The sequence below is a fragment of the Stigmatopora argus genome, chromosome 1 (assembly GCF_051989625.1).
Source record: "Stigmatopora argus isolate UIUO_Sarg chromosome 1, RoL_Sarg_1.0, whole genome shotgun sequence".
Lineage (NCBI taxonomy): Eukaryota > Metazoa > Chordata > Actinopteri > Syngnathiformes > Syngnathidae > Stigmatopora > Stigmatopora argus.
Genome location: NC_135387.1, coordinates 27,743,935 through 27,761,535, shown reverse-complemented (window position 1 = coordinate 27,761,535; position 17,601 = coordinate 27,743,935). Strand labels below are relative to the sequence as shown.

Sequence of the window (17,601 nt, the reverse complement as noted above, 5' to 3'; positions counted from 1 at the left end):
CACTTCTGCGGTTCGGTAGGAAGATCTCCACAAAAATACCACCAGCAATTTAAACATCCAAAATGAGATTCAGTTTTCAAATGTGTCCCCATTTACATGCGCCGATACTAAGTACCGTATTTTCTCACACATTGACCACCTCTACGTATAAGACGTACCCTGGAAGTTGCCTTAAAATCGTTGAATTTTACGATTTCTCTCGGATAAGACGCCCCCTGACTCACAATTTCCACCCCCATATTCATTGTTTTAATAGGGAGTACAAATGTGTTACTTTGATAGGAAAATCTTAAGTAAAATCATTGCACGTGGTATTTCTGAGATACTTTATGAAGCGAAAGGATCGTCTGCTGGATTGCAAATTCCGAAAGGGTGTTGCCTGCACGTAGACAAATTAGACAAGGAAGTCATGTGAGCAATACAACCAGGAAGTGTGTCTGTAGTGATCTAGTTTGTCATCCCTAGGTAAGATGGCGGCACCCTGAGTGAGCAATTCAATTCAATTCAATTCAATTTATTTGGCAAATGGCAGGCATAAGTGAGTTTTTCACATTTATATGCAAGATACCGCATTCATAGACGTTCAAATAAATTTTGTTTAGCGTTTTATTTGTTTATCTTTTCTCTATTTTGAAAAAAATGACCGTACCGGCCGCATTGTTTTGCGTTATGGCGTTTCGTGCATGTCAAGTCTAATTTATGCGCATATAAGCCATACCCTTGATTCAGCCATCATTTTTTTGAGTGACAAATATATGCGCGAAAATCCAGTAGTTTCATTTCGTTTGGTGGTGTTGTTACTTCATTGTGGATTGCTTTAAGCTTTAAAGTTTATTTTTTTCTTGAATTTCATTCATAGGTGTCAAAATACATTTTGTTTAGCGTTTTATCTGTTCATCTAGTCTCTATTTTGAAATAAATGACCGTATCGGCCACATTGTCTTGCGTTATGGCGTTTCGTTCATGTCAAGTCTAATTTGTGCGCATATAGGCCGTAGGCTCGATTCAATCATAATTTTTGGGTCACAAAGACGGTGTATATGCGAGAAAATACGGTAAGACAAAAACAGTGTGTGAAGACCTTAAATCTGTATTTGTTATGACAACTTTTAGAGTGTTTGTCCTCGATTACAAATCTTGCAGCACGATGCAGTTGGTGTAGGTTGTTTACACAGTGGAATTAGTCCAACTCGCTCTTACCGAAGCATGAGATTCATTAGTTGAAGACCCTCTCCCTTGAGGAAACGGTCCCGATTAGCTGGCAACATCAGGCACGAACACAGTGCATCGAAAAGATTCTCCATCATCTCCTGCTCCTCAGCTGTGGACGGGTTATGACGTTTAAACACCTGAAAGGCAATTCATAGGGACGGATCTTAAACGACCATGAAAAATATCAGCGCTTTTGTGCATTTAATTCAATGTGTCTTTCCACTGATCTTGCTAATGTTTTTTTCTTCCACATAACACTTGAAAAGAGTCTTACAGAGAGTTGCTGCAGTAACACATCGATGCCATCCAGTTCCCCCAAGAGTTCTCTCGTGCCTGTGGAAAATAGGAGGAAAATAAAATAAAGTATTTTTAGTTTTTAGGGAATGGCCATTCATTGCCATTGACAAAGCCTCGTTAATAACTAACCAAGTAGGGGAGGGTCAGTATAGAAATAGTGAAATGTGGGAAGAACGAATTGTGGGTCTATAAATTATTTGGCCTGACGATAACGATCAGCGATTCACGCTAAAAGCTAAAGGCAAATTAGAGTGGTCAACCATTTGGTTTTTGGGCCCTTGATCTCAGAACTGTGAGGCGGATGTCCTAGCCACTTTTCCACCGTCCGCCTTGGGAATAATATTCCAGGGTATTACGTGATATTGCAGATTTCCATATATTAAAACAATACATCATATTAAAGACTAGCCATTGTGATTACAATAAACACAATTGACATTGCATTCATAGTTTAGCCAGCGCAGTTTTAATAAAAACAAAATGTGTGGGTTTTTTTCTGTAAAAACTTGTATTCAAAATAATCCAGTTAAAAGTTGGTATTTTAAATGTTCATGGAAGCACTGTTGGTTCCATTGTAATTCAGTATTCCTTGAAAAGGAGTTCAAAACCACATATTTTTTTGTGGAGTTTTGCTAAATTGGATAGTTGTATTTTTTTATTATTATTTTACCTATTACATATTTTTTTCTTAAATTAATTTTTATGTGGACCCTACAAAATGAATTTCATGATAAAATGTATAAAAACTATAAATAAAATGCTGTCAACAGTATATATATACATATATATATATATATATGTATGTACATATATTCACATATATATACATATATATATGTATGTATATGTATATCTATATATATATATATGTATATATACATATATATAGATATACATGTATATATATGTATATATACATATATATACATATATATGTATATATACGTGTATGTATATATACACATCTATATACATACATATATATACATATATATATATATATACACACATATATATAGATATACATATATATTTATATATATATATATATTTTTTTTTTAATCAACTAATTTATCTCTTAGCGGAATATTCAGTCAAAAATCAGAAACAGCTTAAAAAAAACAAAATATGCGTCATCTTGTAGTATTAGTGAAACCTCTTCACTGGCCTCACACTTTGCAAGCGAAAGTAATAAAATGGAAAACAGTGTTGACACTGTGAGAAAATTAATGAAGAAATTTAATGGGACTGTGAGACTAATAGAAGAATAGTGAAGCAAATAAAATCAAGAAGTGATGGGAAATATGATAAAAAGTGAAAACATGAATAATTTTCAAAAGGGCATGAGACTGTCAGAAGATGTAATTAAAAAGAGATGAGGAGCCCCGAAATATCATTTGTAAGCTACACACAGTCCGTCCGATTCACCACGGCACACTTACTGTCATTGTTTTGCAACAAGATGGCCAGAATTTCACTGCAGTACAGCTTGTTGGCATCAAAAGGCATCTTTGCCTAATACGACACAGGAAGAACATTTCAATTTGTTTATTCATATACAGTGGTACCTCAACCTACGATCAGCTCGTGGTACGACGAAAATTTCGATCGAATAATTCGCCCGCAATACGATCAAAATTTCGAGATGCGACCAAGCCAGGTGGCCATGACATGAGAGGCTGTTTATCATTGTAGTGCACTGTCTTTTTTTGCGTCTGTATATATTAATCCAAGTTAATTTAAATTTGTTTGTTCGTTTACGAGTGCATATAAAACAGCTGGAGTATTACTTTAAGATTACAGTCACTGAATAAAAGTGGGGTTCTTACCTTGACTCTTTTGAGAAGCCACTGCATGAGTCCCTGCTGAGATGCTTCGGTGCACAGGCCTGGTTTAAACTCTGCCATGTTTTCAATAATGGCTGAAAGATTTTTATTTAAAAATGCATAAATTATATCAAACTGCTGTTCTTTGAGATACCCGAAAAAAATCAACTAAATGTAACAAGTCGAAAAAAAGTGGCTTGCAGTGACAGGTTTTGCTACTATTAAAAATAAGTATAATCTCAGTTTTTCTTATGACATTTGGGATATAACGAACAGATCTGGATTGATGAATTGATTCATCTAGGAAAATCGAATCGAAATGCTAAACATTTACCAATTCTGTTTCGTTAAAAAGATTCAAATGTCTGAAGAGATTCAGCAACAAAACAGCGGTGTATTTTTCTTACTGCTGCAGCTCACGTTCTAACCATGTACATAATATCATATTAAATAGATGAAAAGCCCATTTTCCCCAAATCAAAAAGAATCCAGCAAGGCTTTACTGGATATACTTAGTTTTGGTCCTGGATCTCGCTGGTAGAAAAACCAGCAATTGGTGGATTTCTTAGCAGATCTGTCAAAGAACTGCTTATTTAAAGCTCTGGATTTATACGATACTGGTCATATAAAAAATATCTAGCAACGGTCAGGACTTCTTTACTGCGGCCTCACAAAAAATGCTAGAAATGATCTGCCATAGTGTGATATGCTCTCATAATGTGTCAAAGAAACATATCTGTCCTCTATGTGTCTCACATCTGTCAGAAACGATGGAGTCTCCTTCTTAGAAGCGGCGGCAACAAGTGTCCGGCAGTCTTAGGGTGATGTACAATGTCGTAAAAATGTATTTTCCCCCTTCCTGATTTCTGTTTTTTGCATATTTATCACACAAAGGTTTCAGATCATCAAACCAATTTTAGTATGACGCAGAAACAACCCAAAGAAATATAAAATGCAGTTTCTAAATGATGATTTTAAGCTAGGAAAAAAATGTCAATACGTGGTGGTAATCAGGTGTGGCCTGTGAAATTGAACTCAGCTTTCCTACAATTGCGATTAGTGACAGTTATTTTGTGATATAACAAAGGGGGGCAATTACTTTTTCACAGAGGGCCAGACATGTTTGTAATTTTTTCTGCCTTGGTAAATAAAATCAACATTTACAAACTGCATTTTTGTCTTGACTTGGGTTGTCTTTGAGTCAAAAATTGATGGTCTGAAACCTGTGTGTGAGATAAATATGCATACCTGTCAACTTATAAGTTTTTCCCGTATTTTATAGATTTTTGTGATCATTTCAAATTATGTATGCCGTATAACAACTTGGTCCGGAAATGTTTTAACATTTTTTTTTGTAAAATGGATCTCGTTTTACCCATTTCGGCTCTAATCCGCGTAGTCTCAGGCACTGGTAGCAGACGACAATGTCATCATTGACTGCTAATGTCGTCATTCTTTAAGCATGATATGCACACGGACATTCCCATTTCACCCTTTTCATTATATAAATATAGCGTGTCAGCAAGCAATGTACCCAGACGGTTAAGCTTCAGCGTCGTCATACAGCGTGTTTGTGGTCGATTGGTCGCCGGTCTTTTGGTCGCCGGTCTTTTGGTCGCCGGTCTTTTGGTCGCCCGTTGTCGCGGTCCAGGCGACCAAAAGACCAACGACCAAAAGACCAGCGACAAAACAAGGTAAAACAACACGGTCTACGCATAAATAAAAACCAACAATGGCCATGAGCAGTTTCACTGAGCCGACGTGCGAGTGTATAAGAGTTAGTATGTACATGCGTTGTCCCTTTAAGAAGCGACGTCAGTCAAGGTCTTAACAAGTTCTCCTAACAAAAAACAATAAAAGTCCGGGAAATTCTGAGCTTTTCTTTAGCCTAATAATTACTAGGGCATTAAGTATGACTAAATAGTAATTCGCAGTTTGTATTTAAGGAGCGTCTATACTGATTGGGCACCCCGTCCACTTTGAAGATAATTTTAGACTTTTAAGTGTGCCCATGTGAGTAAATGTGTGCTGCGTTGCATGTGTACGTTTTTTATCGCTTAATAAAGGGAATTGCAATCATTAATAAGGGGAGCAATTGGACGAGGTTGCCAGGTATGAATATGCAAAAAAACACAGAAATGACGGCACTGTATTTCTGATTATGTGAGGCCACCCAAATTTTGAGGGATAGTAATGAAGGGATACAAAAGTTTGCGTTGATATCAAAATGTCTGTCTGGGCTTTGGTCCCTGCTCCCCTCTTAGACTATGATTAGAAAGAAGCTTCTGCCACATGATATCTTCATCAGGGCCAACTGCCGCAGAAGGGACTGACAGTGAGCGATAATGTAGAATTGTGATGAGGGAAGGGAATACGAGCGAACAAAAGTAAGAAAGGGAAGGCGGTGGAGGTAGAACACAAGGGAAAGATGAAGGGTGGGAAGCGAAGGGGATGAGGGACATGAACACACCCCAGAATATGGTGAATGAAGAAATGAGGGCCAAACAAATGAAACTGAAAATTAGAGATACATGGAAGAGAAAACAAACGGTAAGAAGGGGGTGGGGTGGGGGGTGTCTGCTAGCGACTGAGAAAGTGTCGAGAGGCAACGGCCTTTATCGGGGATTGGATAGAAGCTGACAAACAGCCTCCTGAAGGACGCCAGGCTCAGAGCAGAGAGCAGACAAAGGGTTTATTGAAGCTAGAAGAGCTCCCTCCATAACACATGCGTGCAGACAGAGGCACACACTTGAATGGAATATACACAGGCGGCGGTCCCTATACACGCATCTGGAGCCAAACACACACACACACACACACACACACACAGACACACACACCTCAAGAGCTCTCCTGTGACTCGGCCTCAATCTAGCGGCAAAGAAAAGAATCATCTCAGTGGAGTCATCCGGAGCAACAAAAAAGTTGAGAGGCAGAAAAGTTTTGAGTAATGTCAGGATATGGGCAGCTTTGTGGAAGAGTGGTTAGCGCGTCGGCATCACATTTCTAGGATCGAGGGTTCGGTTCTCACTCTGGGGTGTTTGGATGTTCTCCCTGGGCTTGCGTGGGGTTTCTCCGGGTACTTCGGTTTCCTCCCACATACCAAAAACATGCATGCTAAGGTAGCTGGTTGAATACTAAATTAAGGGTTAGTTCGCGGGCCGATTTTATGTGGGCCGGAGCATTTTAGATATTTAAAAAAAAAATCGGATTAAAAGAACTGGATCAAAATCCTGTTAGGGTTATTAATCTTACATTATTATATATTTGCTTGCAATGAAGGGTACTTGGTGGTTTGGTCGCCGGTCATTTGGTCGCCCAGAGGGTTATTGATAATTACCATTTAAATCGTTGCTCAAATTCCCTAAATACAAACTGCAAATTATTATTTAGTCATACTTAATCCCCTATTAATTATTAGGCTAAAGAAAAGCTCCAAATTTCCCGTACTTTTATTGTGTTTTGTTGGAGAAATTGTTAAGACTTGACTGACGTAGCTTCTTAAAGGGACAACGCATGTATATACAGACTCTTATACACTCACACGTCCGCCATTGTTGGCTTTTATTGATGCGTAGACCGTGTTGTTTTACCTTGTTTTGCCCGGACCCAAACAACGGGCGACCAAAAGACCGGCGACCAAAAGACTGGCGACCAAAAGACTGGCGACCAAAAGACCGGCGACCAAAAGACCGGCGACCAGACGACCGCACACGGCAATGAAGAACGCTTTGCTTTACTTAGAGGGTTATTAACATTAAAAAAGTCATTTTAATACATCTGCTTGCAACCGTGTAATGCTCGCTCCTGAGTGAACCTAAACAACGTGAAGGTCACTCCCCTTCTGCAGCTGGACTTCTCAAAACTATTGTTCACACCGAAACATCGAGCTCCCTTGGGATCCGGAGGACTCTCAATTGTTTTGACTTCTGTGATAACTGTTGTAAAATCTTATGTAATAAATGAGCAAGAGAGGCATCAATTCGGGAGAATGATCTAGGACGAAGGCGAGTAAGGATTGATTCTCTCTTGCAAGACACCGGTTATGAGTCAGATGTCAGTTTTATTTGTTTGTGCATTTGGGAATGCCTAATGGTGAACCTATCAATTCCTACATAATCATTTTTTTTAAATTGATTAAAACAATGTTTATTTGAGATTTTTTTTGATAAAGGGAAAATGTCTTTTAATCATTTGTTTTTCATTTCAAAAGGAAACAAAATATTATGTTCAATGTTTAAGTAGAAAAGAGGAAATATTTTTACATATTTTTATATTTTACAAAATGCTTTTTGAACTAAAAACGCAAAAAAAAAAAATTAAAAAATTGCAATCAGTTAGTAATAGAAATCAGTATGTTTTTTTAAATACATGCTGAAAAGACATTTGCTTTTGGCAATGGTGGCAATGCACATTTGAAATTCATTACATGTCTGTGGCAAAGTTTTAGACATTTAATTGGCCGAATATCTTCTTAAGACAAAGTGCTCACCCAATGTGTTGAAGACACCATCAGCTTCTTCTTTAACCTGTTCATCCAATCGCTCCATATTCTGTACAAGCAACGCAACCACCTGGCCCTCCAACTACAAAGGGGAAGAAAAAAACATTTCAAGAATTGAAAATAAACTTAAGGTATTTTTGTAAAAAAAAACGCCTGAACTGGAACAATACTGATAAATATGCAGATGCCACCTTAGTTTATCTTCAACCTCCACAAGGGACCAAAGATGGAAATTATCCCTCGGCTACAATCTTACATATTTACATATTCAGTGGTACCTCGGCATACGAGTGCCCCGACATACGAGCAATTTGAGATACGAGTAAAATTTCGGGCAAATATTTATCTTGAGATACGAGACAAATTTTGATATACAAGCGGGCTGCTCATAAAAAAACATCATGGGCACTGTCTCTCTCCCCACAACTCCCTCGTGTAATGTCTCTACGAGCACTGGGCGGAGCGTTGCATTTTTTCAGTGTTTTCTTTTCCCCGTTAGTCAGTGCGAATGGCGTAGCTATCGCTAATACGAGAGTTACGAGAGTATACACTACTTTTCGTTGGCAAGTGGTCGTGCGTTATCCTATTGTGAGGACATTTGTGTGCATCATTTTGGGAATATTTTGAAGAGAGAACAAAAGCAAACAACCCTCGATAGTTTGCATCTGAAAGTCAGGGTGGAGGCGGGGGCAAATAGAGCCAATCAAAATTTAAAACTAAATTAGAATTAAGGTTAGATCATCAAATATATACATGAAAACTGTAGAGCAGGGGTGTCAGACTCGGGTTGGTTCGCGGGCGGCGTTAACGTCAACTCGATTTCATGTGGGCCAGACCATTTTAGATATAATTTTTAGATTTTTTTTATAAATGGATTAAAAACCCTGAATATTCTGTTTTTTTATAGATCTAAAACAATGTTTATTTGAGCTTTTTTTAATATATTTTTAGATTCTGCAAAATGATTTTTGAATTAAAAACACAGAAAAAAATGATTAAAAAAATTACAATTATTGATTTAAAAGGGGGAAAATCAGGAAATTTAATATACATCTATACTCTTCATTTGAATTTGATCCTAAAACAGAAAGTCGGCACTCATGATTGACTTTCCCAGGCCACACAAAATGATGTGGCGGGCCAGATTTAGCCCCCGGGCCGCCACTTTGACACGCTGTAGAGCATTAGACTACCGTAAAGAACGAGTAATCCAATGCAAGTTGTAGCATATCCCGCACATATTTGGGAAAAAAACAGTAAAGGTCAGAACTTATGGGAAGCACACAAGTGTCATCAGTCAAGACTGCTAATCAAACAAAGCTCTCAGGCTGCCGTCTATCTGGATAAAAGTACTCTTACACACAAAGGAGACAGACAGTCAGCACTGATTTATAAGCCACCGGAGACGGTCAGGGATCTTTTTGATTCATCTTATCAAGGCTAGCACCTGGCCTTCGAGTAACAAGGACAGAGGACTTGGAGGCATAACAGCAAGTGAAGAGACAAATGGGTCCAACCAACCCTTGCTGTTCTGAAACAGTCTCGCCTGAAGGATGCTGTAAAGACGAGCGGGGTCTATATCGCTCCATTGCCCAGTAAATGGACTGCATTTTTATGTCATAGTTTTTCCCTCCCTTTTGAGTGTTGAAAAGCATCAAGCTAACAAGCCAATTTATAGCCATAAAAAACACCTTGTCATTTCTGCTATTTAGCCTCATCATGTTAAGGAAATAGTCAGAGAATAGACATCATGTTTGCAATGTCACAGATCTGCAGCTGTGGTTCGTAGTCATAAAAGAGCCGTTTTTTGGGATAGGGGTTCAGGAGTTTAACAACATAAATAAGGTTTTATTCACAAATGGGTTAGGAATGGAGCAAGAGATTTTTCAGTTCGGCATAAAGTGCCAAAATACCCACATTAGATTTAGTACAGTTCTCAAACGATCACGTAGAAATTCTACAACTATGAAACAAAGCGTGTGTGTGACACTGTCAATATTGTGACGGAGCAGTGTTCCTTTCGGGGGTTTTTTCCATTTTACTCTTGATTTTTGGGGGAGGGAAGGTCGGGGATTCTGCATTTGCACGTAATCATTTTGCCTTTATTCCATGAAAGACAACTGAAATTGTCATTTTCAATATCAAGTGGCTACAAACTATTGAGTTATATTAAGCCAAATAAAAGCAAGTAAAAAAAACATATCAATAACCTGCACATAATATAACATAGTTTCTCTGAATTTGGGCCAAACTGTGCTTATATACAAAATTCGTCATTCCTGGAGGAAGTTCTTTATAGCATTTTATATAATCTGGTCTCGAATCTTATTCTTATTTCAACAATAAGAAAACATCTAAAAATGGCGGTCCAACCACGGTCAGAAAAACAAGACAATTTTTTTTGTTTTTTGTATCTGCATTCCCCCCTTTTTGCTACTGTCACAATGAAATTTCCCGAATACGGGATGAATAAAGTTATCCAATCCAATCCAATACAATAACACCAGTACCTTCTTCTATCTATCTATCGGATTTACACCCCCCCCAAAAAAATTAAAAATAATTACAAAAAAAAATATATATATATATAAATACACATATATATATATATATATATATATATATATATATATATATATATATATATATATATATGTGTATTTATATATATATATATTTTTTTTTTTTTGTAATTATTTTTAATTTTTTAAAACACTATATATATGTATTTTTCTATAAATTGGATCTGTGCTTTATAATATGAACTAGTATATAATATTTATGTATACATGTATATTTATACATGTATATATATGTATATATTTTTTATTTTTTTTAAATATTTCTTTATTTATTTTATACATTGGATCTCTGCTGTATAATATGAACTAGCTTACCAGAGCATCTATTAGGACCTCGGCACCCTCTTCGCTCTCATTGAGAGTGTCAATGTCTGTCAGCTCTTGAAGCAGGTCAACCACTGCTATGGCAACATGTAGACAAGGCTAAGGACAACAGCACTTTATTTGTTCCTGTATTTTTACTTAAATTCCGTGAACTCTGATTATACTATTTAGGCCTGGGTGATCGATCCATCATATTCCACTAATAAATGTATTTTTTTTAATTGCGGATGGAAAAATCACATGGGAGAATCTAACCGAAATGAACTGCAAACAGTGTATTAGAGTGTCCAAAGACATGATTAAACAGGATTTGTGGACATCCAACCAGCTAAAAGGTCTGGAATTAATAGGAATTTTCTGAAAGGTGAAGTTATACGGTTCGGTGTTGGCATACTGATTTGGTGTTTTAAAAAAAATCCAATTGGCTAGGACTTGAAGGCAATTTTAAGGGTACGGCTTATACGCCGAGGCAGTCAAGATGCAAAAAATATGGTAAGCATGTAAGGAATGCCAAAAAGGATATCTGTGTTTTCGTGACTGAGAAGGCTCATCAGTGAGTGAACAGAGTTGAGCTCCACAAGCAGGTGATAGAGATCGGGCATGGTAGCAATCACATGCATTTCCTGGATAATGTCGTTCAGGTCCAATTCCGACTCCATGAACCTGCACGAAAGAATAAAATATGAAATTAGAAGAAAAAAAGGCTTGTGTCTTACGGTTTGATAGAAAAAAAATGACATTTCCTGGTAAAAGAGAACGCAAAGAGAGATGGAGTGGGCAGTCTTACTTTTCTGGATTGTCGGGGAATTTAATCCTGAGTTCCTGATTTTTGTAGGATCGTTTTTCAAAGGTCAGGATCATTTTTTTCACCGAGCTCTCGTCCACCGGCTCTGCCTATTTGAGAGAAAAGGGTAAAGATGAAAGAAACATAAGAAGTCTTTTTGCCGAGGCGACACGGGGCTAAATCGCAGGACAAAAAGACACCCTAATTATGTGAGTGCACCATCTTTGGGTAATTTTAAAAGGAATAGGGAATGACTTCTAGCTTGCTAAAAGCTTGAAAGCACCGTGATGGTGTCCACATAATGACAGGTTAGGATATTAGACAAAGTTACATATTAAATAGAGTAAAATATGAAAACCCTTCTTCGTTTTAACATTACAACTATAGCATAAAATGAAGGCAAATGGTGTTGCAGATGCTTAATTTCATCCGCATCTCTTTCGTGTATAACTACTATATCTACGAGGACTGAACGATTTATTCAGACGAGTTTCGACCAGGAAGCACACAACGCGCATGCGCAGGCAAAAAGAGGGCTTTCTGGGTAATGAAGTATACTCGTGCACACAACACCCATAGGCAATGGCACCCTTTCTCAGAATAAAACTTCATTACCCACAATCAATACGTGGGAAGCTCAGCTTTTGCATTTGCTGTTATTCTTTCGAAGGAAAGAAGGTCCCGCGATTGTTCTTTAAAGACTATTTCTCATTGGCAAGTGGTCGTGCGTTATCCTATTGTGAGGACATTTGTGTGCATCATTTTCGGAATATTTTGAAGTTAATACAACAGCAAACAGTCCATCGATAGCGAACGTGAGGGTGGAGAGTGGCAAACCGCTAACCCGGAAAACGAATGTAACAAAAGATTAAGACAAAAATAGAATTCAGTTTAGTGTAAAGTTACATTAAACGTATGTTTGAGTGTGTCTGTATATATTTATCCAAGTTCATTTAAATTTGTTTGTTCGTTTACGAGTGCTGTGGATAAAGTCGCCCCACGAACAACCCCCCACTCCGCCTCCCCCTCCGCCTCCGTGTGTCGTTGTCTCTCCCGTCCGCGAAATGCGTCTAATTTTACATCTATTAAACACATTTTATTACTATTAAACCACTCGTCATTTATTACTTTGTCAATATATGGCGAATTAGAAGAAATAAAACATATTTTCCAATCCAATATCCTGTTTTTGGTGTTTTTTCAGAGAGGTGGAACGAATTAATTTGTTTTCAGTTCATTTCAATGGGAAACGTTCCCTCGAGCTACGAAAACCTCGACATACGATCTCGGAACGGATTACGATCGTATATCGAGGTACCACTGTAATCAGCTAGCTAACATATTTTCATCTTTGTTTCTTTTATAAAAAAGCATGATTTACTGTATTTTCTCGCAAATTAGCCGCCCCCGTGTATAAGCCTCACCCTTAAACTTGCCTTGAAAATCATTACATTTTACAATTTCTCTCGTATAACACACCCCCTGATTCTCAATTTTCACCTCCATTCCTAGGTAAGATGGCGGTTCCCTCAGCGAGCAATGGGAGGCACAAGTAAGTGAGTTATTTCACGTTTTATGCAAGATGCCGTTTATTTTTTTCTTGAATTTCATTCATAAACATCAAAATAAATTTTGTTTAGCATTTTATGTATTTATCTTCTCTATTTTGAAATGAATGACCTTATCTGCCGCTTTGCCTTGCGTTATGGCGGTTCGTCTTTGTCACCTTGCAGTTCCCGTACATGTCAAGTCTAATTTGTGCGCATATAAGCCGCACCCTGGATTCCGTCATCATTATTTTGAGCGACAAATACGGCTTATATGCGAGAAAATATGGTATGTTTTCATGTGTTTTCCTATTTTATATATAAAATAGGCTTCTATTTTACCAAGTGTCCATGTTCATTTTCGTCAAAAGCCCAGAATGTAATTTTCCATTCCACTTAATAGTTTTTTTTTACTTTGCACTTAAGTGACACACAACACAGGGGAAAAAAACGCAATTAGAAAACCAGGCGAGGATGAAGCATTTTGCCAACCTGCTAAGCCAAGAAATGTGCCTCTGAGCCAGATGGCAAACGACGACGAGGTTGGAGATCGCGAGAAAAAAAAGGGACACAAACAGGAACTAATCGTTTGAAAAATGAATTGTGCTAAACCAAAGCAAATGCACATGCATACATTTTAAAAGAGCTTCATTTACTGTTCATACTGGTGCAGCTTGGTTAATAATCAGGAAGTGGTAACATGCAGACATCATTTTGCTGTACACTAATAAATACTACAACGTGCCATAGTTTCAAACAATTTACAGCCACTCCTAAAAACATCAAAAAAGCATAGTATTTTCTTCACAAAATTCCAGCTTTTGAGCGCCAATTTTTTTGTTTGTTTTTTCTACCCCGCTGTGGCTGGACAAATTCCGACATACTACGAACACACACATTGTAATACATGCCAGAATCACAATGGCCCTACGCAGCGGTGTCATGCTGATGGTGCTCTTGCGAACAGATGTCCACAAAATACAGGCTGATTAAAGCAAGGTGACAAAGTCAACAACTCTTGGGCTCAAATCCAGTCAGCCACATCATTTTGCAGTGCATTTATTTATATATTTATTTATCTATATATTTATCCATTAATTTATTTATATATGTATTTATTTTTTGTTTCTTGATTTATTTATATATTTATTTATCTATATATTTATCCATTAATTGATTTATATATGTATTTATTTTTTGTTTCTTGATTTATTTATATATTTATTTATCTATATATTTATCCATTAATTTATTTATATATGTATTTATTTTTTGTTTCTTGATTTATTTATATATTTATTTATTTTTTGTTTCTTGATTTATTTCTATATTTATTTATTGTTTATTAATTTATTTATATATTTATTTATTTATTTGTTTCTTAATTTATTTACATATTTATTTATTTTTTGTTTATTAATTAATTAATTTATTTATTTATTTATTTATTTATATATTTATTAACTTATTACCTTTCTATTTATGACTACAATATCTTTCTCTGTGTCTGTATTGCTCGATGCTGGGATGATTTATGCTTCCGAACAATTGCATTTGAAATATGGGTGCATAATATGTAGTACCTCTACTTACAAAATTAATTGGTTCCAGAACTTTTTTCGTAACTTGAAAATTTGGTAAGTAGAGCAGTACTTTAGATGTAAATTCTCTAATTTGTTCCGCAGTCCTCACACAACTGCCAAATAAACCCTTTAAAATCGGTCAAAGTGTCCCAATTTTGTATAAAAGATGTGAGAAACACACAAAAATGAGGTCAAATTATAAGAAAATTATTTATTAATGTATAAATGAATAAACTGGCCAAAAATGTCGGTGAAAATGTTCCCTGTGCCATTGAAATAATTCCGTCCGCGGCCATCATAATGGGAAACGTAATAGCGTTTTTTTGTCATGCCGTGCGCTCTATAGACTGATTTGGTATAGTTTCAACGCTTGTTATAGCGCTATATTAATAAACTTGATAAAATTTTCCTTTTTTAATCCAACTGTGCAGTCATTTTTCATATACGTACGCTTGTACGGTGACGTCCCTCGTGATTCTTTTACAACTACTAACTTATTTTCCCAACACATTGCAGCAAGATTTTTTACATTCAAAATTGTTGTTTCTTAGTGTATAAATAAAAGAGCCTCTACCTCAGGATCATCTTCATCCTGGTCCATCAGTTTCTCCAGGATCTTCTTCCGATCCACAACCAAGTCGTCACTGTCCTTTGTGGGTCCGTCACTTCCAGCTCCCGCTCCATCTCTGTGTCTGCCACTTGAAAGTTTCGGATGCTTTGCGCTTCTCTGGTCGTCCTCTCCAGCATCATCTTCCCTGGCACGTGATGCTCCTCTATCAGGCTGCAAAGTGAGAGGTGATGTGTTGATGTGACTAATCATAAATCTACTTGAAAGGTGTGTCTTGTGAAATTAAAATATTTGACATTTGTCATTCTAGTAGCAATAGAAGTAAAAATACTTGCTTACTGGCTACTAGGACTCAGCACTGAAGGGAACAAAAAGGTAGTTATAATAGGGGTGAGCCTACTTCGCGATTTTTCGATGATCGCGGCCATGTCTGGTCGACAATAACCGCGATATTTGAGGGATTACTGTAGTCACTTTTTGTTGACTGCTTATCAATGCTGACTACTCAGGATCGTGACTACTTGTTTATTTATAGTTATTCCTTGATGATTTATTGATTATTTATTGATTATTTGTTTTTGCACTTTACGGTGAAGCTTTAAATCTCATTATGCGACTTGTAAAGCGACAATAAAAGCATTCAATTCAAAAACAATATACCGTGACAATAAAAAAGGGTAAATCGTGAGATCAATGTTCCCCGTGGGTGACTTTAGATTATGAAAAATCTGCAATAGCTCATTATTGAAAAGGATAATGGTAAAATACTACCCTTCTGCAATAAATGGGCATTCGACTCGTTTTCCGTAGCTAGCACGTTAGCAACAAACAGGAAAAATCTATGTAAAAGCACAAGCAAAATAAGACGGCTACGCGATCCACAAAGACATTCGAAAACAATATATTTGTATGTAATTTATGTATAATTAAATGGAAGCATGCGCATACAAAAGACAGACACGGAAGCGCCGTGTGCAATTCAATGGACTCTCAAAAATAAATAGTGTATCAAATAGAGTAAACGTCTGATGGATCCGATTTCATACCTGATAGTTTAACAGCTCACCAACATCCATTTTTTTCTGATGTGAAAACCGCAACGTCGGACGATATAAATTTAAAAGAAACAAGTGATTCCCAATGTGTATTTTTACCCTGTTGACGGTGAGCATGCGCGAGTTACACACGTATGCCGTAAATGAGTTTAGATGTGTCGTTGAGCGATGGCATTGTCGTAAAAGCCACTATTGATGGAAATAAAATCGAATGAGCCCAAATGGCGTTGTTTGTCCCGGCTGTGAAGTTAGGTTATTTTTGTGTCAATGTACCAAAGTTGAAAATTTAAATAATAATAATACCAATAAATTTAATGTAATAATCACAGGAAATATAATAATAATGATAATAATAATAGTAATAATAATTATGATAATAATAATAGTAATAATAATTATGATAATAATAGTAATAATAATTATGATAATAATAGTAATAATAATTATGATAATAATAGTAATAATAATTATGATAATAATAATGACTATAATAATACATAATGATAATAATAATTATAATAAGTATAATAATAATGATAATGATGATAATAATAATTAATAATAATAATAATGATGATAATAATAATGATAATTATTATAATAATAATAATGATAATGATAATAATAATAATAATATTAATAATAATATTATTAATAATAACAATAATAATAATGCTAACTTTTTATCAAGTTCCCTAACTTACCTTGACCCTGTCTAAATACTTGAAAGTGCACATCTAGGAAAAAAATCTTTTTTTTTAAATATGACACTTAGCCTGGACCCCTATTTGCCCTCCCTTCAAAGTTATTACGATGCAGTATTAAAGGTAAAATTGGAGTTACATTGCAGTGGCATCATCGGTGTACCACGGGCGGACTTGTTTTACTGCAAGCAATGTAAAGCTGTACCAGATCATGACAAGTCACCATCCATCATCCATTTATCATCTTCCAATTTAGGGGGCTACCTGCCCCCATAGTGTTGAGGGTACACTGCTTCCTTCCCTTTCTGATACACCAGATGATTTCAACTAAGATAAATCACCCTCCTACATGCTACAGTCTTCCCCTGAAGTAACCAAGGGCCCTCTAGAGGACCTTATCTTAAAAAATGTTAAGTATGCTGGTATATTTGTCATTCAAACCTGAGGACAAAAATTCAAAATAGTGGTGTTTGTCAACTTCAAACCCAATCGACATCCGGATTGACAGAGTGGCAGCTTTGGCCTGCTGGTAGAGAGATTAGATTGCATAGTGAGAAGGTTAATGAGATTTTCACCAGAGGTCTATCTCATGGCTTGAACTTACATTAAATTGAC

At 36.4% G+C, this 17,601-nt stretch overlaps 1 protein-coding gene across 1 annotated transcript in view; it reads right to left on the bottom strand.

Moving 5' to 3' along the window:
* Positions 1 to 16,441, bottom strand: part of ctnnbl1 (catenin, beta like 1) — a 39,501-nt gene extending 23,060 nt beyond the window's left edge. Inside the window, exons 1-10 of the mRNA XM_077614200.1 lie at positions 16,274 to 16,441; positions 15,234 to 15,440; positions 11,533 to 11,639; positions 11,269 to 11,408; positions 10,737 to 10,834; positions 7,828 to 7,921; positions 3,339 to 3,430; positions 2,952 to 3,024; positions 1,487 to 1,545; positions 1,201 to 1,349 (exon numbers count right to left, since the gene is read on the bottom strand). Coding sequence (XP_077470326.1) covers positions 1,201 to 1,349; positions 1,487 to 1,545; positions 2,952 to 3,024; positions 3,339 to 3,430; positions 7,828 to 7,921; positions 10,737 to 10,834; positions 11,269 to 11,408; positions 11,533 to 11,639; positions 15,234 to 15,440; positions 16,274 to 16,399 — 1,145 coding nt within the window. The 5' untranslated portion in view covers positions 16,400 to 16,441. The remainder of the gene's footprint in view (positions 1 to 1,200; positions 1,350 to 1,486; positions 1,546 to 2,951; positions 3,025 to 3,338; positions 3,431 to 7,827; positions 7,922 to 10,736; positions 10,835 to 11,268; positions 11,409 to 11,532; positions 11,640 to 15,233; positions 15,441 to 16,273) is intronic.
* Positions 16,442 to 17,601: the final 1,160 nt, after the last annotated feature.